This window comes from Lissotriton vulgaris, chromosome 4_1 (genome assembly GCF_964263255.1).
Source record: "Lissotriton vulgaris chromosome 4_1, aLisVul1.2, whole genome shotgun sequence".
Taxonomy (NCBI): domain Eukaryota; kingdom Metazoa; phylum Chordata; class Amphibia; order Caudata; family Salamandridae; genus Lissotriton; species Lissotriton vulgaris.
This window is the reverse complement of record NC_141691.1, coordinates 2,079,760,290-2,079,782,966: the sequence shown is the minus strand read 5'-3', so window position 1 is coordinate 2,079,782,966 and position 22,677 is coordinate 2,079,760,290. Positions and strand designations below refer to the sequence as shown.

The following is a 22,677-nucleotide window of genomic DNA, read 5'->3' as shown; positions in this document are numbered from 1 at the left end:
TGGTGACCACGAGTGGCAATGTGTGGTAATGTCTGGATGCAGTACATTGAAGTGCAAGCGTAGCTTTGGTGAACAGATGAGACAATGCGAACTGATGCCTTGGTATCGTGCTGTGAAGTGCCAGGATAGCTGTGGTACGCATAATGACAGCGTGTGCCGAGGGTGGGATATGGCATATGGTGGAAAGCAGAGAAGCCTTATTACAAATAAGTGACAATGTGTGGCGGTCCGAGGTATGAAGCATTGAGGAGAGTGAAAAAGCCTTGAGATCTATAGGTATGTAGATGAATATTGGAACCCGGCTGTACTCACCCCCTTTCCGAGCCGCTTCTTGATCTCGTACTTCTGGGAGATATGCTCTTCCACCTCCGGGACACTCATTCTGAGGGTCGCACAATGCAGGGGGAGTAGTGCAGAAAACACAAGTCTCAAAAGCAGCTCCTGCTGTCTGGGTGGGTTCTCAGCACTCTGACATCGCACCGAACTTGCACTTCTTTAGAGGTTGGTCATTGCCAATGTCTGCAAGTCCTTTTAAGTCTTCACACAGCTTCTATCATCTCTCCCTGGGAGACGGTGACTGGATCAAGTCTGCATCGCAGGGCTAGGAGATGAAACAATCATTACTGCAGCACAGCTAGTTGCAAGGAGTTCTGCACAGTCTGCTAAGCAATTAACGAAAAATAAATAACAATAAAAGACTGCCTTGCTGCCAATATCCACATCTCTAGCGGCTTCCAAACTACTCGTTGTACACCAATCACAAGTCTCAGCGTGACGTCCAGATAAGATGGACGAGAAGCAGGTCTTTTGCATCCATGCTTCCACACTACGACTGATCTGTGCTACAAGTCAGGCTTTTCAATTGTTGAAAACAATTCAGGAACAAATTCTAAAAACATCTCTCACCCAAGTTCCTTCTGCCACCTGAAGGACTCCTGTCCAGTCTGTATTCAGTACAGCCCCATTCAGACTTACTATTCTCCTAACCCCCCATCCCTGCCCGGCTTCCTTCCATCCCCAATATGTACAGAATATGGTATAGGTCTTTCATTTTGAGCTATTTCAGCACTCTGAGCTTATCCTATACAAATGCATGGCACAAATTCCCCTGCTAGGCAGTACTCTCAATTGTGCTCAGTGATCATGTCAAACATATATAAATAGACCAATTGAATTCAAAAATATTTTCTAAGCATATTATATTATTTTTTCCACTAGTAAAAAAACAAAGGTTAAAGGGACATTTTAGTTAGACGAAAATATCGGCTGAAAAATATCGTTTTACATTTGAAAAAACTCTGAAATTCACCAGTTAAAGTTATCTGAACTAACTATAACTTGTGCGCTCAAGTAACTAAAACTTGCGCCCCGCGATGCGGTGTTATCAATTATATCATTTAAGATGTTGCAGTGATTGCATCAATGATGTCAGAGAACAGGCCATGAAGGGAGCGCAGGTTTCTCTGCTTTCGCGGAGGATCATTGCCCCACTGCTTTTCAGCTGTGTAAAAAAGGAAAAATAAAATGATGACACAATGTTATAATCATTTTATTTGCTTGTGCTGAAGCCCCCTTTGGGGCAGGACAGGGCTTGGCTGTTGTAACAGCCCACAGGGGAAGGAGGGGCAGTTAGGTGCGAGAGCGGGTTGGCCGGCCGTCTTGGGACAGCCAAAGAGTCATGCGCACTTTGCATGTCCTCCACCAGGCTGGAATGCACACCCTGGGTGGAGATCATGCATAGGCTTGCAGTCCCCATCTGAGCATCGAACCACAGAGCTCACACCAATCACAACACTGCTGTCATGGGGACAGCACTGTCGTGATTGGCTTAGGAGAACCTGTGTGCTTCCGGGAAGAGAAGCGAGTACAGTCGACGGAGGAAGATGGCAGCCGTGGAGAGATAAGTGAATTTTTATTAACCCAAGTTCTGTATCTGCAGCCACTGCATGAGAGATGTAATATGGGAGGTCATACGCAGTGTACACAATGTTTAACAAAAGTGATAGTCATTTTTTAACAAACCCTTATTAAAAAAAATATCAACAGGTCTTTGAGTCATACTTTTAACTTTTATTAGGCCACGCGGGCAATTATAGAAATAGGTACAAGAGTGCCCTGCACTCCAGCTGAAGGACAAGGAGCTCCAGCTTGGCGAGCTTTTAAAAAAATAGAGTTCTCCATGGATCATGAATGTAATGATCTAGGAAAATTACTATGTTCTTTCATGTTGGGGGGCTGCCCTCCCTGCACCCCTGCACAACATTAAAAGAAAGAAAAAAAGCTTGGTGTTGCCCCTGTCCCTTTTAGGGACACCACCACCCGCCCAAAAAAGAATTAAAAAGCCCTTGCAGGGCATTATGAGGCGCTCCTTGCAAGGAGCTCATTTATTATTCATTTTCTTCAAATTGTTAAACTTGTGTGGGTCCCCCAGAGCCCACACAGGGTACTCACACCTTTTTTCAACATTAGGTGCTGCACGGGAGCCCCAAGGCTCCCACAGTCCCAGCCAGCTCCCAAACCAGCAACTATACTGGTACCGGTGGGAGCCGGCAATATTTTTCCTAAGATGGTGTCCCGATACCCAACTGGGGCATCACACAATGCACACTTTGCTGGGAGCCACGACTCCTACAGCCCCAGCTGGCTCCCCAACCAGCACCCATTGTGGTGATGGAATCAGGTGAGCAGATTGGTCCACACAGAGCACCCGTGGTAGTGGAATGCTAACAGGAAGCACTCTTGCTGGCAATACGGTCTGGTGTGCGGTTTACCACGTGTGGGACAACCCGCGGAGGCGGTATATATTTAGAAAGGACTCTGTCTTCAGTACAGGGATGTGCAGCCGACTTCCTTTCATGACTTCCAACGTTTTACGTTCTGATAGATCCCTGATCGCAGTAAAAGAGAGCCGACTTTATCTCTGCCTCACAGGCATTACAATCTTCCTGTACCCTTCAGGGAGACACTGCATGTCATTCATTCAAGGGGTGAAACACATGCTGGCTGGCTCTTTTTGCGTGAAACTCCCAAAAACGTTTTGCTTTCATCCGCAATTGTAAAGTTGTGCACATAAACAATTGTATGAACTGAGTACTCCCCAAAATGTACAGAATGCCCCGACTACTTACTGGTAAGCTTCATTACTCTTAGTCCTACTCATCCTCTTACAGTTTTTACCTCACGAGGGAACTAGCTCCCAAGACAGAAAAACCCAAAGGAGAGTTCGAAGTAACCCACCCACCTGGGTGACATATAATTGGTGGCTTATCCAGAATCCAAGCAGAGGGGACAGAGTCTGGGTCACTAGCCGGTGACCACGATGGAACCAGGAAGGAACCAGGCGATGTCGGGTGCGTCAGGTGAAGAAGCTGAAGTTTGTCTCCGCAGCCACGTGGTCCAGGAGGCGTCGACGACAACCATAAGCCGGACTTGAGCTGTCCCACGAAGGATCTGGATGTCTGCGCCGTTATTATCCGGATTGGACCCAACAAGCCTTGGCAACCGCAACCCACGCAGGAAGTGAAGATTCGCTTCAGGACAGACCAGCAAGGTTTGTGGTGCTTCTCCTTTTCAGGGAAGCTGGATCAAGACTGGAGCAACCAGGCAAGTGAAGGAGTTTCAGGATTTTGTCTTCAGAGGGCTCACTAGCCAACGGGCTAGCAACCGGGAAGACGCGTCGAGCAGGAAAATGCAGAAGGGCCCCACGCAGAACTCGTGGAGTGTGGGGGGCTGATCTTCGGTGCAGATGGTGCTCGGGTCTGGGGTTTCTCAGTCCCCATTGCACAACTTCGAGGAGGCCTCAGGAGCACCGCTGTTAGCAAAGAGCAAGATGGTCAGGGCGTCCGGTCCCACGTGCCTGTTTGCACAGGGTGGTCACTCCTTGACCACAAGGGAGATTTCTTCTGTCTTCTATCGTGTAGAATATTGAAGGTCCAAGAGTACAGCAACAGAGTTTCTTCAAGGGTGATCTAAAGTCTCGAGACTCAGCTCCTACCTATATACTGATTTGAGGGGCTGGATTACCTACTAGGTCCCTCCTACGGGTGGGACCAGGGAAAGGAGTGACTTACAGGTGTCGTATTTTGACGATAGCTGGGTTAGCGCTTAGCTTTGCTACACGATTCCCGCTTAAATTAGCTATATGTAGAAACGCCATTTTGTATGTGTTGGCGGCCATCTTAGATCATGAGCGGCCTCGTGGCCGGCGTGTCCTTTAGTCCTTTGTCCGTTCCATTGACCACTCGAGTCTGCCCAGCAACAGGCTATTTTTAGTATTGGTCAAGCTCACACATGCGCAGTTCACACTGACCAGTCACTCCTCAGGAATGTGCCGCAAACTGACCAGTGGGTTTGAAACCCTCCAATGAGCTGGCAGTATTCCAAAATATGCCCTTATATGTACATAATGTTCTGCAACTTTGTGCCGCGTGTACGTTTTATTACCTGTAGAATCATATAAAAGAAAGGGTCAGACCGATATTCGGTGTGATACCTCTTGCATTACCGAAGGGTGCTGTATGAGTGTACCACCACCCCATGGGGTCTTAATAAACTTGTTCTTTGACTTTTACAGTTTCCGTGCCAACAGTTCTTGAATGTAAGTGGGTTATCTTCGGAACATGTAGGCCTTGGGAACCCTGATTACTTCAAATTGGCGACCACGAAGGGACTCATCGGCGACTCGGATGCCCGAAGGAGAGGTCGTGACGAAGGCTTGGAAACTCGCCATGGACGCGCGCTGCCACGAGTGACCCGAGTCTTGGCTGCCACGGTGTTTCTTCCTTCCCTTCCGATCTGACCTTCCAGGTGGCGCCGGTCTCCAACTGAGTTTTCGAGTGTCTGCGTCGCTGAGAAAGTGCCGTTTGGCTGATTTGGCTTACAAGACCGTGGCAGTTGGAATCTGGACCTTTGAGAAATTGGGTAAGATTTGTGATCGGTAAGGTAGTCTGCGGACGCTTACTGAAGTTCTATGATTTTGTGATCGGTAAGGTAGTCCTTGGACGCTTGCCGAATTATGACCTATGACTGTGATGTGAGTTAGCTAACATTTGTGAATTTGTGAACTTTGAACTTATATGTGTAGTGCACTTCACATAGGCAGGCATGTAGAGATGTTTCTCTAACTTTGTTTTTCCCTTTGAGCGGCACATTTGTGTGAAGTACTGTAAGTGCCTTTTTATACGGTGTCACGCTTTCGTGATACTTTTTGAACATGCCTGTTTTTAGCACACTTCGAGGGATGTGTTGTCTCGGAAATGGTACCACAATTAGGTTAGCGGAATCACAGCCGGCTCCCCCAGAGGGAACACCAAATCGTGAAATGTATATTAAACATGGCCTTCCCCCTATTATGTACAGCAAATTATGGCATAAGTATACAAAGGCCGATCCTGAATTGCAATGGCCTCTACATGGGTCGTTCGATTTACGTAAAGTACAGTTTGTAGAGCAATGTTTGTTTCAACGCAGGTCTAGACAAAATATGTTTGATTGTGTGCGAATGTGGGAGAAAGCAGTGCGTGAGCGAATGAAACGTGAAATTGCCTTGGCGGACAAAGAGCAGCGTAAGGCTGCTCGGGATAAGGCTTTACAGCTTGAGGAAAAAGAGGTTCAGGAGAAGAAAGAAAGGGAGGAACGGGAACGTAAATTGCAGACGACTGGTCAATTTCCTATCCGCCGACCACTTTATCCTGTCCTTAATAATGAAATTGATGATTTTTCTTTGTTAGACCGGTCACCGCCTCCGTATGTTTCGCCGACGGCTCCAGCTGCGGATTCAGAGGACGATGGACAGGATAAGTCGGATCAGAAGGGTGTATCCGCTCTCAGGTTTACTGCGGCGAGGTCCGCTCATTTACGTAGTTGGGCTCGTAAAGTGAATAAGAATTGTGTTTCTCAGGATCAATTGATTACGGAGAAGAGGGCGTGGTCGGATCTTGAATTAATGTATTTTCTGTCTAGTTTGGCGGATGAAGTTGTTGCCGCGTATCGGGAACTTTCAGACACGTTAGAACCTAAATCGTTGTCAGTGTATCGTGAGAATTTGGTTAAAGGTGTATTTGATCTTGCAGATGTTGACGACCTATTCAAGCAACTGATCCAGATGCGAGACGAGACAACCGGATTGCGGGAGGAGCGGAAAAGGAGGCAAACGGAGTCCGAATCGGAAAATAATGGGCAGATTAAGGAGTGTTCTCTCCGTGGTTCAGATAAGAGTTCTGCACTGCATGTTATGCCTATGCGTGAAGCCGCACCTTTGTATGTTCCACCTAAAGGGGAAGGTACAGATGACGATAAATCATCAAAGGATGCGAAAGGGTATTTTGTGTATAACTGGGTATATACGCCTTGGAATAGAGCAGATGTTATGGCATTGAAAAATTCTTTACCTGATCTTCGGAAAAACCCGGCGGCATTTTATGAAGGGGTGGAAGGGGCTATTTCGTCTTGTGTGATGACTCTTGTGGATATAGATTTGTTCTTTGGGCTAATTCTGCCACCTGATATGTGGTGGCAAATTCGTAAAAATAATGATGAAACGATATTGGGGGGCACATGGAAAGAAATTAATGCTGCAGATTTAGACAGGGAACCAGCATGTAAGCCTTGTCAGTTAATTCTAGATCTCCCGGCAGCTATTCTGACTAAATTAAAGACGCTTGTTCCATCTAAAAAGATTGATTGGACTATGTTGACGTCGTGCAAACAGAAACCCGATGAAACGGTCTCAGATTTCTTTACACGCTTTGAGGAGGCATTTCATGATTACAGTGGTCAATCTTTGACAGATGATACGGGTCGGCATTTGTTTGTAGATAAGTATGTGGCTAATCTCCTACCGGAGATTGCGAAACGATTGAAGTCGAGTGAAAGTTCCTGGGCCACGGCGACCCCTGCGTCCTTGTTAACTATGGCTCAGTATTATGAGCGGCAGGAATTGGAGGCTAAAGAAAGTGTAGAGAAAAAGGCGAAGGAATTGAAAACGAAGGTGATGTTGGCGCAGGTTCGGGGAACACAGGGTAGAGGGAATGATAGAGGTAGACGGGGTGGAGGAAATACGTCGTATGGTCGTACGGACATAGCGGAGGATCAGTGTGCTTATTGTAAGGAGTTTGGGCATTGGGCCGAAGATTGTCCGGTACTCCGTGAGCAGCGTAGTCAGCGTGGTCGAGGAGGCGGAAGGTCAAGAGGAGGTTATACGGGAGCGAGAGGTGGCGGAAGTGATCGTGGAAAGGTTGAGGAGAGGGGCCGTGGCCAGGATGAACGAAATATGTTTGATAGGCGGAATCAATATCAGATTTTGGAGGGAGAGAATGTGGAACACCAGGATTATGTGCATGCATAGGACTGCGTAGGATGGGGTAAGGAATCAGTTGAAGTGCCGGTAGATCAGCAGGGTCCATATGTAACAGCGGGTATTCTGGGTTCTACTGATCAATTTCTAGTCGAAACAGGAGCTACACGTAGCGCTTTGTCGAAAAACTTGGTTCCGAGGGCTCCCCTGTCTGGCGAAATGATTACATGTGTAGGGTTTGATGGCACACCCTCCCCCAGCCCATGGTCCAAGCCCCTTGCACTATGTCTTGACAAATATTTTAGTTTTGGTCAATTTTTGTTATCACCCCATACTCCAGACAATATCCTGGGTATTGACTTGCTTAAATATTTCCGAGCAACAATTCGTTGCGCTCCTGAGGGAGTGCGGGTTATCCTGAATGACAATTATCCTGACCCCGACAGGTTTTATGCCATCTCAGATATTTCAGCTTTGGCCTCTCTACCGCATACGTTATGGGCGACCTCAGATACGGATGTGGGAGAGATGCGTATTCCACCGATACATATTACTGTTAAGGAGGGGGCCCCTCTACCACGAGTGCCACAATATAAGATTTCGAGAGAAGGTGAAATTGCATTGACACATATTGTTCAGGATCTGATTTCTGCAGGGGTTGTGGAGGAGGTCCCTTATAATGTTTGCAACAGCCCTATTCTTCCGATCCTTAAGAGAGATACTGACGGCAAAGTCTATCGCTTTATTATTGATTTGCGAGAGATCAACAAAATTGTTATTCCCCAATACCCGGTGGTGTCCGATATTACGACCTTGCTTACTCTGGTTCCACCAACGGCCACCACGTTTAGTGTAATTGATTTAAAGAATGCGTTCTTTTCCATCCCTGTTCATCCGGATAGCAGATACCTGTTTGGCTTTACGCTAAATAATAAATCGTATAGATTTTGTCGTGTTCCCCAAGGATATACTGAAAGCCCTAGCATCTATAGCCAGGCTTTGAAAAGGCAGTTGGATTCTTTTAAATTGCAGTCTGGCGTTGCTCTCATTCAGTACGTGGATGACCTTCTGCTGGCTGCTGACTCTTATGCACAATGTGAACAGAGTACACTTGCGTTGCTTTCTTTTTTGGCACAGAACAATCATAAGGTTTCGAAGAAGAAGCTTCAATACTGTAGACCTCAGGTGACCTACCTCGGTCATCTGTTGTCTAAGGAGGGGCGTGCATTAACATCTGATCGAATTCAAGCAATTTTAGACACACCAGTCCCCCGCACGCAGAGAGATGTGCGTGCCTTCATAGGGTTGACGTCTTTCTGCAGACAATGGATTATGGGGTTTTCACATATCATAAAACCGCTGCTGGCGTTATTGTGCAAAGCCACACCAATGCCCCTTGAGTGGACAGATGAATGTCAGAAGGCTTTTGAACAGTTGAGGCAGGCCCTTTGTTCCGCACCCGTGTTAGGCACACCAGACTACACGAAACTTTTCACATTGTACGTGCATGAGAATGATGGGTGCGCGTTGTCAGTATTAGTGCAATTACACGGGGATAAGCAGAGACCATGTGCATACTTCTCTGCCAATCTGGATCCTGTAGCACGAGGGTTGCCGGGGTGTTTTCGGGCGGTAGCAGCAACAGCAGTGGCCATACGACAGAGTGAGGGAATAGTGTTATCACACAAACTGTTGGTATTAGTTCCTCACGCAGTAGATGCCCTGCTAAACCAAACAAAGACCCAATACCTCACGAGTGCACGGCTAACAGGATATGAGCTGACACTTTTTGCGCCACATATTACACTGAAAAGATGCGCTACTTTGAACCCTGCCACTTTATTGCCCTATCCGGCCGAGGAGGGTCAGGAAGAAAAACATCATGATTGTGTTTTCCTGACCGAGGAACAGACAAAGGGTCGTGTCGACTTACAGGATGTCCCACTTCCAGATGTGGATGGGGAACTGTGGGTTGATGGATCGTGTTTAAGGCTGCCAGATGGTACGACTTCTGCAGCCTATGCGATCACGACACTTAAGACAGTGGTAGAGACAGCTAGGATACCACAAAAGTCGGCTCAGGCAGCAGAGCTGATAGCCTTAACAAGAGCCTGCGAACTGAGTGCTGGTTTATGTGTGAACATATACACGGACAGCCGGTACGCCTTCGGAGTGGCACATGACTTTGGGCTACTCTGGAGAGAACGTGGGTTTTTGACATCTCACGGACAGCACATTATGCACGGAGAACTAGTGCGTGATCTCCTAAATGCGCTGCTAGGCCCAAAGAAAGTAGCGATAGTAAAATGCAGTGCCCACAAAAAGATTACGGATAAAGTGGGTCAAGGAAATGCCTTTGCAGACAGCATAGCGAGACAAACGGCTATGTCCCGAACCAGCTCCCCCATGTACGTGATACAATCGCAGGCTGAGCGATGGAGTGATGCTAGAGCAGAAATATTGGATATTCAAAAATCAGCTACTGAATCTGAACTTGCGGCATGGGCACCAGATGGGGTACTAGATGACGAGGGTTGCTGGAGAAGCAAAGACATGGAGAAGTGGAAATTGCCTGCAGCTTACTTGCAGGCGATGGTCCAGATGACACATGGACTGGCGCATGTCGGAGCTCTTGCAATCACTCAGCTTTTAACACGAGTTTGGGAACATCCCGAGATTGCTAATACTGCGAAGAGAGTAGTGCAGACCTGCCTGGTTTGTTTACAACATAATCCTGGAAAGGGGACCCATACTCCGAAAGGAGGGTTCGTTCCACCTTCTGCGCCATTCGAGGTACTCCAAATGGATTACATCCAACTCGAGCGCTGCAACAACATGAAGTACGTCCTAGTGGTGGTATGTGCCTTTAGCAAATGGGTTGAGGCCTTCCCCACGAAAGACAATACGGCTTTGACAACAGCTAAGGTGTTGCTTAAGCAATTCTTTCCTCGCTTTGGAGTTTGTAAATTTCTGTGGAGCGATAATGGGCCTCATTTTGTTGGGAAGATTGTGGAATATGTACTGAAGGGGTTAGGGATTCAGCAGAAGTTCCACGCTGTATTCCACCCTCAGTCGGCAGGTCTGGTCGAGCGGTACAATGCTACGTTGAAACTCAAACTGGCCAAAATTGTGGCGTCTACATCGTTGAAGTGGCCAGATGCTTTGCCGCTAGCGCTACTCTCTCTTAGATCAGTACCCCATTCACGAACTGGCCTTACGCCTTATGAGGTGGTTTTTGGGTGCCCCATGAACATTTGGGGGGTGCCTAAGCCGCGACTAATACATGATGTGCCTTGTGTTATGATGAATGATTATTTGGCACGATTAACAAATGATTTACTCTCTATTCATCAACAGGTTCGAGAAGCGCTCCCTGACAACTCTACTGGAGAGGGCCATGATCTCCGTCCTGGGGACCACGTCATGATTCGGTCGTTTGAGAGAGCAAGCAGTTTGGAGCCCAGGTGGAAGGGCCCCGAACAGGTCCTCCTTGCAACCCGAACCGCTGTACGAGTGACCAATAGGAAGCGGTGGGTGCATTCGACACACTGCCGCCGTGTCTCTCCGGACCTGGTGACTCCTGCTGTGCTGACCGACTACAAAGAGATCTTGGAGAAAGAAAAGAGCCCAGCTGTGACGTCGGTCGAAGTTGAGGGAGCCTTCCCGGACCACACTGTTGCCGGACGAGAACGCTATAACTTGCGTCCTCGATAAGAAGATTTTTGTATTTTTAATGACTGGTTGGTTACCGCTCCAGGTTTGTGAAACGGAAACCGGGAATTCCAAGGGGGGGGGATCAGTTCTGCCAGTGTAGCGACACCCGTCTTGGCCCGGAGAAGAAAACAACGGCTACCTCGGAGTTCAGCACCACATTTTTCTTTTTTAGGTATACACGCATGTGTATGTGAAACTTTGTGATTAAATCGAACTATTGAGACTCAGCAAAGGTTTTCAGAACTATGGCATTTTCAGCAGCACGAGATAAGAGACTCTTGGGTGCCATTCTCTTTGTCCTGACTATTGTAGTGATTGCGGTAATAGCCTGGGTAGTCGAACTTGTGGTACCTGCACGTGAACATTTGCTGCCGACTACCCCGGCTCCATCTGAACATTTCCATTTCACCCTGCCTTATCATGAAGAACGGCACCGACAGACTTATCTGAACAATAGTTTTATTCAGATCCTACACCATACACACAATATGACAAATACTTCAAATTGCTGGGTGTGTGGGATGTTGCCTGGGCATCAGAAGAAAGGGGGTACTCCACTCATCCCTCTCCCGTTTTCACATAATGGGTCCTGTAATGCATTTTATACTCTCCTCTTTACTTTGAGATGGCCCACAAAAGGGGGAGTGCTTTTCCGTTTAAATAAACTGTGTCATCATGATCGGGATGGGTATCCTCAAGCGGAGGGTACTCGATTTGAATATGAGGAGTACCGCCCTGACAATGTGTCTGCTTCACGAATGTATAGCAACCAGCGAAATGTCAATGTATCGAATGCGCATGTTATCAACGTTATTGCTACCAAAGCAGACCTATGTATACGTAATAAAGGTGTAATTTCTGTTGGGAGAAGTGAATGTAACACCACACTCACGTTTGATAGTCCTACTGGTATATCGTTTGTCACCTCCCGAAATACTTACTTCATCTGTGGAACGAAGGGTTATCATCAGCTTCCTTTGGGATGGTCAGGCACTTGCTATGTGTCTTTTGTATTGCCGCCTGTATTCATTGCCCCACCAATGTATCACAACAACTACATCCTCTATCACGACTTTGTTTTAAACCGTGATAAACGCTCCCTTGTCTTGGATGATGTTGATCAAACAGACACTACCTTGCAACAATATGTGGACTTCAATTTGGGTTTGTTCTCTTTCGTTGGGGCAGCTTTGAACAGTCGAAAGATCCGACGACTAACTCGTGTTGTTGAGGCTGTGGCTAATGATACCGCAATTGCACTTGGAAATATCACTGAAGAAGTACAGATTTCTAGAATTGTTGCGCTTCAGAATCGGATGGTTCTGGATGTAGTGTTAGCTGACCGTGGGGGGGCATGTAGAATCATCGGAAGTAGCTGTTGTGTTTACATACCTGATAATTCACCATCTGTATATGATGCTATCACTAAACTACATAAGATAGCGGCTGAAATACATCCAGATAATGGTACTTGGACTCTGTCAGGATGGTTCTGGTCAACACTCACCACCTGGGGATGGAAACTGATAACGATTCTGTGTGTTATTGTGGGGATTCTGTTTTCCATTTGCTTATGTATCCAGTGTGGCCCAGTTTTTTGTTCTATGTGTTTGTCAGTTTGTGTACCATCAAGACGAGCTCTTGCCCATGACAAAATGATGCTTCATAAAGAAGTAACACAAATAATGCTAATTGACATAGAAGATGAACACCCTGACTATGTCCACTATGAGGTAGCTTCAGCTAAACGCTAAAAGGGTCGTCTGTCGTATTTTGACGATAGCTGGGTTAGCGCTTAGCTTTGCTACACGATTCCCGCTTAAATTAGCTATATGTAGAAACGCCATTTTGTATGTGTTGGCGGCCATCTTAGATCATGAGCGGCCTCGTGGCCGGCGTGTCCTTTAGTCCTTTGTCCGTTCCATTGACCACTCAAGTCTGCCCAGCAACAGGCTATTTTTAGGTCTCGCGACCTATCGATGCGCGCAAGCGCATCGAGCGTAGCGAGAATTCATGTCGGCGAAAACATCTTCAAACCAAAGGGCTTTCAGCCCCGCGGTTTTCATGCAGTGCCCGTGTACATGCACGCGCACTCCTCCCACACCAGCAACTCCCCCCTCCCACACCAGCACCTCCCCTCTCTTTCCACGCAATCACAGCCTCCCCCTCCCACACCAGCACCTCCCCCCTCCCACACCAGCACCTCCCCTCTCTCTCCACGCAATCACAGCCTCCCCCTCCCACACCAGCACCTCCCCTCTCTCTCCACGCAATCACAGCCATGCTGCACTGCCGAGCCTGGGCTTTTTTATTTAATTTAATTTAGAGCTGCGGACGCCTCAATCTCCTCCCACCTCGCATGGCCGTCCTTTCTGCCCGCCAGCACTTCAGTTCCGCCCTGAGAGCATGGTATTATCTTCTTATTTCCATCACGTCCATCGCTAAAAGAGAGGAAGGCTTACAGGAAACATCCTCTGCAGTGGGGCTTATCTCGACTGGGACAGTAATTCAAAGTTAAATGGCGCCCCCCCCCACCAGTCTCCCGCCCCCATCCGGCTTTCCTCCGAATCCGCCTCCCCTCACTCGCATTCCCGCCCAAGGCTCTCCCGCCCCCATTTGAGATGTAGCCTGCTTGCAACCTGTTGTGTAAAACACATAGCCTCCTCCCAGCTGGGCCGCTGCCGAAGTCCTGCTCTGCCCCGGGGGCAGACTCTCTTTCATCACTGGTCACCCGGGGGCCTCCCATGCTTGTGCGACCTCGACCAGCCCTGCACTTCCCACCTTCAGGCAAAGGAGCTGCCGGCAGCAGGCTTCCCCCTCCTTCTCTTACATTGGGGCCGGCCCGTCGCCTGCAGATTTCCCTGTGCTGCTTGCTGCTGGAGGGGCCACTGCAGACTATCTCGCGCTGTGGACCATCCACTGTCACCTGGCCGCAGGCGGTGTCCCTCATATCAGCTGCTGCAGAGACGATCCCATACGTGCTCCCCCGCAGTTAACAATCACTTCAGCATTAATAACAATGGATCACAAGAACACCAAACTGTGTTTACTAATAAAATGTTATACTGGAATGCCCCCACTTGTCTTTCCTTCTCGGAGCTGACGGGTTGCTTTTATCCTATTTACATGCCTTTATAATTTCTCTTTTTCACTGATGACCTCATTAGTTCTTTTCATCACCTTATCGTACCAGTTCTTTGTCCCCTTGGATGTCATCACTCGGATGATACCTGCTGCTTTTCACGTTAGGTTACAGATCCATTTATTTTTTAAAGAGAAGGTTTTACATGGTAAATATTGAATTGATATCGGTTTGTTTTAAAAAGAGGTTTACATTAAAACTGGGACTTCTCTTAAAAAAACGTAAGCGTCCAGTGTGTCTCACAGCTGCAATATGGGTAGCTCGTTTCTAAGCAATCAATATTTTGGCAAACAAGGGGGCCTACAGAGAGTTACTGCGTTTTGCAGAGGATCACACTGTTTGGTTGATTCGTGCGCGCCGGGATTCAGTGTTAATTAAATCGCCGCGTTATTCAGTTCAAGCATTTTTCAGCATAATCTGAGCACGTAAACTTCACACTAATACCCAGTAACGAGAAAACCAAGAGCTAAACAGAAGCAAAATGTATCCACCATCTCTCCTCTCATACTGTAGGGGCCTGGCGAATGCTTTAGTAATATGCACAAGCAATTACTGCCACAGCTTTATTTAAAAATGTCACAAAAAGATGTTAATATTTCACCTCTGTTCTTGTTTTATGCTGTTTTACTTTGACATAAATACCAGTTTAACATGAAACTGCAACGGCATTTCCAATGCACCATCATTACCACTGCAAGAGTGAATCCCTTCAAACAATGAACAGTTTGTGATTTCTTTGCACAGATATTACATTATTTATTACTTTGGCATTTCACATAATGGGGAATCAATTATTGCTATGATACCGGAGAGGCTTTGTGGTTGAGCACATTGCACACACATTAATATGGCATGCATTTCTTATCAACATTGACTCAAGGATCTTATGATTTCTCCAACTAAATGTGAAAATCTAGCAACAAGTATCACCTACACTCTTCAAGGGCATGCAGTGGTGCTGCTTTTTTCTGACTAACACGTTTTCGAGTGTATTGCAAGGATATGTGTCTTTTATTGAAACATCTCCTCTACTCGCCACTCTCCCTTTCCATTTACTCCCAAAGCCTTCCATTTTGCCCCCGTATTACCTCTCCTCACACCACAGCACCACTCAATACCACAGCACCCCTCAACACAACAGCACCACTCAACACCACAGCGCCACTCAACACCACAGCGCCACTCAACACCACAGCGCCACTCAACACCACAGCGCCACTCAACACCACAGCGCCACTCAACACCACAGCGCCACTCAACACCACAGCGCCACTCAACACCACAGCGCCACTCAACACCACAGCGCCACTCAACACCACAGCACCACTCAACACCACAGCACCACTCAACACCACAGCACCACTCAACACCACAGCACCCCTCAACACAACAGCACCACAGCACCCCTCAACACCACAGCACCACTCAACACCACAGCACCACTCAACACCACAGCACCACTCAACACCACAGCACCACTCAACACCACAGCACCACTCAACACCACAGCACCACTCAACACCACAGCACCACTCAACACCACAGCACCGCTCAACAAAACAGCACCACTCAACACCACAGCACCACTCAACACCACAGCACCACTCAACACCACAGCACCACTCAACACCACAGCACCATTCAACACCACAGCAACACTCAACGCCACAGCACCACTCAGTGCCACAGAATCACTCAGCGCCACTGAATGTCACAGCGCCACTGAATGTCACAGCGCCACTGAATGTCACAGCACCCCACAATGCCACAGCACCACTCAATGCCACAGCACCACTCAATGCCACAGCACCACTCAATGCCACAGCACCACTCAACGGCACAGCACCACTCAACGGCACAGCACCACTCAACGGCACAGCACCACTCAACGGCACAGCACCACTCAATGCAACAGCACCACTCGACGCGACAGCACCACTCGACACCACAGCACCCCTCAATACTACAACACCCCTCAACACTACAACACCCCTCAACACCACAGCACCCCTCAACACCACAGCACCCCTCAACACCACAGCACCCCTCAACACCACAGCACCACTCAGCACCACTGAATTCCACAGCACCCCTCAACGCCACAGCACCACTTAACGCAACAGCACCACTCAACACCACAGCACCACTCAACACCACAGCACCACTCAACACCTCAGCACTCACCACTGATTGCCACAGCATCACTCAGCACCACTGAAGCCCACAGCATCACTCAGCACCACTGAAGGCCACAGCATCACTCTGTGCAACCATTCAACAACTGGTTCTAATATGTTCTCTCAATGTTTCAAACTTTATTACAAATGTCACAAAAAGATGTTAATATTTCACTTCTGTTCTTGGATTTTCATCACAATAAAATACACTGAACATAATCTTCCCAAAAGTTATTTACAAAAGTTTAAGCGATTGCTATTATAAATTACAATAAATTTTATTTAAGTATTAAGTATTATAAAAAATAAAACCCATTGTTATTTGTAATATTAATACATCTAAGTCATGTAAATACAACGCATATTGCATTACAAATGCTATAGGTGTCACGTTTGCAAAAGTTAAAACTATTGGCATTGTAAATGACAAAGCTATTAATTTCGCTATTTTCAAAACCAACACATAAATAAAACAAGCACTGGCGTTGCCAATAGGTCTCGCAGTAGGAAAGTTGGAGCTATTACAATTGCAAATAACAATGCCTTTTATTTTTGTTTTCATTTTAAAAACATAAAGGGCTTTGTCATTTACAAAACCAATAGCTCCAACTTTCCTACTGCGAGACCTATTGGCAACGCCAGTGCTTGTTAGTATTGGTCAAGCTCACACATGCGCAGTTCACACTGACCAGTCACTCCTCAGGAATGTGCCGCAAACTGACCAGTGGGTTTGAAACCCTCCAATGAGCTGGCAGTATTCCAAAATATGCCCTTATATGTACATAATGTTCTGCAACTTTGTGCCGCGTGTACGTTTTATTACCTGTAGAATCATATAAAAGAAAGGGTCACACCGATATTCGGTGTGATACCTCTTGCATTACCGAAGGGTGCTGTATGAGTGTACCACCACCCCATGGGGTCTTAATAAACTTGTTCTTTGACTTTTACAGTTTCCGTGCCAACAGTTCTTGAATGTAAGTGGGTTATCTTCGGAACATGTAGGCCTTGGGAACCCTGATTACTTCACAGGTATATATGTGTCTATATGTAATGGTAGGTATAGGGATACTACGCCTAAGCAAGGGGTGATTACACAACCTTGCCCCAGCTGAGTGATCAGCCAGTTGTGTCAATGTGGAGGGCCAGCCAGGGGTGGCCTAATACATGCTGTAGCCCCTGGTAGGCCTTAGGTGTGGAGAAGTGTGGCTCACTGGTTAGAGGAGGCAGACCTGGAAGCAGAGGTCAGCCCGGGACCAGGGTTCAATTCCCGGCTCGGCGGGGTCTTGAGTCCTAAAATGTCCATGGACTCGACAATTCTCGCTCCGGTACCTACTCGATTTACGGGTTCACACTCTGCGACTCTGGGCAATAGCTTGCTTAATCTCCACAACGGCCCCTCACGGCGGGATGCCTGGCATTCACCTTGCGGATACCCTGCCGGGGTTATCTCACAGGGGAATACCAGGACGGGTTCCCTAAGCAAGCGCTTAGAGACCGGTTGGTGATTTGCGCTATATAAATTCCTTTACATTTACATTTACATGCCCTGGGTACCTAAGGTACACTATACAGGGGCTCATAAGGTGACCCAACATCCAATTAGGTATGCACCTAAAGTACATGGTATCAATTTAGAGTGAGAACAGCTGGGCTGTGGGTCTGATTAGCAGGCCCACAGCCACACTAGAGTAAAAAAAAAAAAAACAGAGTATCAGAGCAAAAAGTGGGGGTGACCATAGGAAGCAGACCCTACTCTCCTACACATAGCAGTCCTGATTAGCCTAGTGCCAAATGCAGAACCCCAACACCAATGTTTGTGTTTCCTTCAATGCCATTATTCAGTCTGTAATGTTTGATAAAAGTAGAATAGACCAATAGCTGCTGTGACCCGATTCATAGTCATCGACCTGGTCCTGCCATGAAGGTTGATATAAGACATGGACACCATGTTGTCGTCCTTTTGGGAGATTAAGCTCCTGAATCTCACAAGAGTTCTGTAAACAGCTGATAATACCTCCAATTCGACAACCTCCCTGTTCCAACCTCAACCACTTCTGTTGATAAGAATGCAGCAATAGGGTGCTCCCCAACCTATCCAGTTGGTGTCTGTTGTGGGCATCACTGTCGACACAGAGGCATGTGCATCCTCTTCTGTAGATTTTCTACAACCAGTCACCAGCCCAGCTCCTGCTTGACCTGCCTGGAGAAATGAACTGGATGGTCCATGGAGCATAATAACTGAGGAGCTGCCACAGAAGAGGTGGAGATGAAGCAGAGTCCAAGTAGCCATAAAAACACATGCTGCCATGTGTTCTTGTACTTTCAGGAAACACCGTGCTGACATCACTGAGCTGGAAAGCAGTCTCATGATCAAAGACTGAGGATGAAGCATTGTCTCCTGAGGTAGGAAAATCTTCCACAGGTCCATCCTGAAGATAGCTACAAATAATCTGATATGACTCAAAGGAGACATTAGAATGCTGAGCATCAACCCAGTTTACTCAGAAATGATCTTATAACCTCCAGGATCCTTCAACTCCCCTAGAAAGACGGAGCATGAAGAAAGTAGTCATCGAGATACAGGTACACAGGAATCCCTTGAAGATGAAGAAAGGCCACCACCGGAGCCATCATCTTTGTGAACACTCTCGGGCGGATGTTTTTCTGAATGGGAGAAACATAAATTGCCATTACTGCTCGCCTAGAGGAGATAGAAACTATCAGATACCCTGACTTGGCAATACTGACCACCCAATTGTCCTTTGTGATGTTCTACCATTCTGAAAAAAAACTACTTTATCTGACCACTGACCTGTGATGGCAAAGAAGTCTTGGTATAGCCAGGATTTCTGCTGCTTGGAACCAGATTCCTGCTTCTGCTTCCAGAAGGAGCAAAAAGAAGAAGACTTCCTGTGAAATTTGGAAACAGTCGAGGACCTTCAAAGGGCATCCTCAGCCATGATGACCTTCCTACTAGACTTGCAACCACAGAGTCTACATGAACCAAGTCTGGTAAGTTAGTATCCATCTCCTCCAGAGGATATAACTTCGACGTACACCGGGACAGATAAATCTGTCCCGGTGTACGTGGATCTCTATATAGTGCACTAAAAAAAAGTACACTGTGCAGAGAGTCCAGTGGGTCACAAATTGGTACACAGAGGCGAAAGTAGATAATACTAATGCTCTGTTTGTGGTGGTGTGGGTGAGTAATTAGGATTACGCACAATAGAAGTCCAGGGAAGAAAATAGGAAAATGCATATAAAGTCATACAGTTAGATCTTGAAGTTCACCATCGGAATTTAGGTAAGTAGCAAGGCTAGATCTTATGTCCCATGCAAAAACAACAATTGACCCCAGTTCAGACATGGCCATGTGCAAATCAGCCTTGACCCTGTGCCTCATGGGAACAGTCCAGCCCGAACTGCCAAGCCATGTCTTTCCTGGACCGGAATCAAGCATCCTAGGACCGGTTTCTGGCTATCAGCCGTCTTCAGCCAGGATAGCTTGACTCCAGTGGTGTGGAGAGCATGGGACTCACGTCTGAGCATATGTCCCACCATCGGATTGTCAGAAGTGTCCCAGATTCGGCCGGGAGCTGAGGTTGTTGGTAGCAGGTGCCCTAAGGTGAAGGGGGTCACCAGAAAACACACTGCACAAGGGGATTTAAAGGTAAGTCTGAGGGGTGCCACTAGAGAAGGCAGCAATGGTCCCTGGCAAGGAGACGAATGGTTGAAAAATAAATATAGACTCAGTCAGTTCTATATTAATGAAGACATGCCCAGCCGGGCAGAGGTCCTCAAGGTTTATATTTTAAATCAAAGCTTGTAAAACACAATAACACCTTCAACAATTCACGTTCGTGGGGCACAAGCCTGTACCCAACCACGACAATACACAAACAAAGACATACACAAAGGGCTTGTAAGGCAAAATCAACAGTCTCTGCAAAATTCCAATTTTAGGCAGAGAATTTCTTACAGGTACCATTACACAATTTTGTATAGTGAGTTATTCCACAAGTATATGGTACACAGTAGGTCGACGACGTTTCGGACCCCCTTACTAAATACTGGGGTCCATCATCAGGACAAAACAATGGTTGCCTTTTTAAATTTTAAGCCTCTTTAGCCAGGGGGGCAATTGGTAAGAGAGCTCATATGAGAGCATGCGGGCAGGTGGGTAGATCAAGGACAATTTTGGAGTAATTGTCCACTTAAATCGATTTATCCGTAGTATTTAAGAAATTGTTTCGAGGGTCCAGGGCAATTGGTATGCAAGCTCAAAATACGAGCGCGCAGGCAAGGAAGTAAAGCAGATGCAATTTTAAACGAATAATCCACTTTATCGTTTTATCAGTAGTTCAAATGAAAATATTTCGAGGGTCCAGGGGCGGGGGAGACTAATATCTCGTGTCCGCTGTACCTTGTGTGCCGGGTAGTACCGGTCGCGCCGTGTCGCGCTGGGGTCCTGGAACCAGGAGGGCCGGGTCATTTGAACTACTGATAAAACTGGACCCTCGAAACAATTTCTTAAATACTACGGATAAATCGATTTAAGTGGACAATTACTCCAAAATTGTCCTTGATCTACCCACCTGCCCGATGCTCTCATAGGAGCTCTCTTACCAATTGCCCCCTGGCTAAAGAGGCTTAAAATTTAAAAAGGCAACCATTGTTTTGTCCTGATGATGGACCCCAGCATTTAGTAAGGGGGTCCGAAACGTCGTCGACCTACTGTGTACCATATACTTGTGGAATAACTCACTATACAAAATTGTGTAATGGTACCTGTAAGAAATTCTCTGCCTAAAATTGGAATTTTGCAGAGACTGTTGATTTTGCCTTACAAGCCCTTTGTGTATGTCTTTGTTTGTGTATTGTCGTGGTTGGGTACAGGCTTGTGCCCCACGAACGTGAATTGTTGAAGGTGTTATTGTGTTTTACAAGCTTTGATTTAAAATATAAACCTTGAGGACCTCTGCCCGGCTGGGCATGTCTTCATTAATATAGAACTGACTGAGTCTATATTTATTTTTCAACCATTCGTCTCCTTGCCAGGGACCATTGTTGTTTTCATATGATTAAGTTCCCCGAGGTCCCTCGCTGATACTAATTGGGGTCCCCTTGTTGTTTAAAATAGATACTAGAGAAGGCAGGTCACAAGGTTCGTTGGTAACAAGGCCGGGCAGGCTGGATGCAGAACAGAGAGGTCAGCCGGCTGGCATGCATCAAGATATCTTTGCGGACAGGAGTAGGCAGGTTGCAGGGACGATTCTGGGACAGCTGGGCTACTCATGAAGTGTGTCTCAGGGGCCTCGACGTCCCTCGATGGGTGCTTGCTTCTTAGGCAGTTGGAGTCCAGATTGCACACTTTGTCTCAGTGTAGGTTGCAGGGGGGTATTGGTGCAGCACGGCCATAGTAGGTCATGGTGTCTTCACACTCAGTGGGGAGACAGATCTGACCTTGCAGAGCTGATGTACCTCTTCTTGCATGGATGCTGCTTTGAAGTCACCAGGGAGCAGCAAGTCGGCAAACTAGACTCTGAGGGTTTGGAGCCTGCAGACAACAGGGGAGTAGTTCCTCTATCTCCAAAGGGAGTTCTCTGGCGATAGGCGAAGGGCTGGAGGTTCTTGGGGGACTCGCAGTGCAGAACAAGACAGCACACCACGATGGTCGAGTTCTAGGAACAGCAGTCAGGGTTTCCCACCAATAGTCTGCAGCAGGTCTTCGGTTCTCAGGTCAGCAGCTGTTCTTTGTCTGTGTCTTCTTTGTATCCATCAAATCTCTCTTCAGGGTCCAAGATGCCATCTAAATACTAAATTTAGGAGCATTAAAAGGAGTGACAGGCAGTAGCCAATAGGCTACTTACCCTTAGGATGTCTACGCCCTCTACGTGACCACTTCCTAGCCCTGATAGCTTCATTACTGCCATCTCAAGATGGAGGAATTGGAAAAGTAGTGTTCAGATCACCGGCACAACCTTAGGGGTGGTTCTGGCTGAATGTGTGCACACCTAATAATCTAACTAATTTTCACGAGTGTCTTTCTGCCAAATGTGGAGCAAGACAGGGGGGTTGGCATCCTCCACTATCTGGAATTGCCTGGGTTGCATTTCAAAGGTGGCATCGCCTTTTAAGCTTCCTACCCTGGAATGCCTGCTTGGGGGAGGTGTGAAGAACCTCCACCTAGGGCAGGCTTTGTTCCTGGCCTCTGAGAAGGCTGGCTCTCACCCAATGAGGTCAGAAACCACACCAGACTTTGGAAGGTTTTTAGGGGATCCTATAAGGCATCCCCTGTGTGCACTTATTAATAAATCCAACACTGGCAACAGTGAGGATTTATT

At 47.1% G+C, this 22,677-nt stretch overlaps 1 protein-coding gene across 3 annotated transcripts in view; it reads right to left on the bottom strand.

Moving 5' to 3' along the window:
- MAPK15 (mitogen-activated protein kinase 15) overlaps window positions 1-22,677 on the bottom strand; it is a 185,413-nt gene that overhangs the window by 144,404 nt on the left and 18,332 nt on the right. For 2 of the 3 annotated variants that reach the window (XM_086966537.1, XM_086966536.1), the window contains exon 2: window positions 313-601. Coding sequence is in view for 1 of the 3 variants with exons in the window: in XM_086966536.1 (XP_086822662.1) it covers window positions 313-381 (69 nt within the window). In the remaining 2 variants the exon portion in view is untranslated. Of the gene's footprint in view, window positions 1-312; window positions 602-22,677 lie in introns of those variants that run through there. The other variant, XM_086966538.1, reaches the window with a different exon arrangement.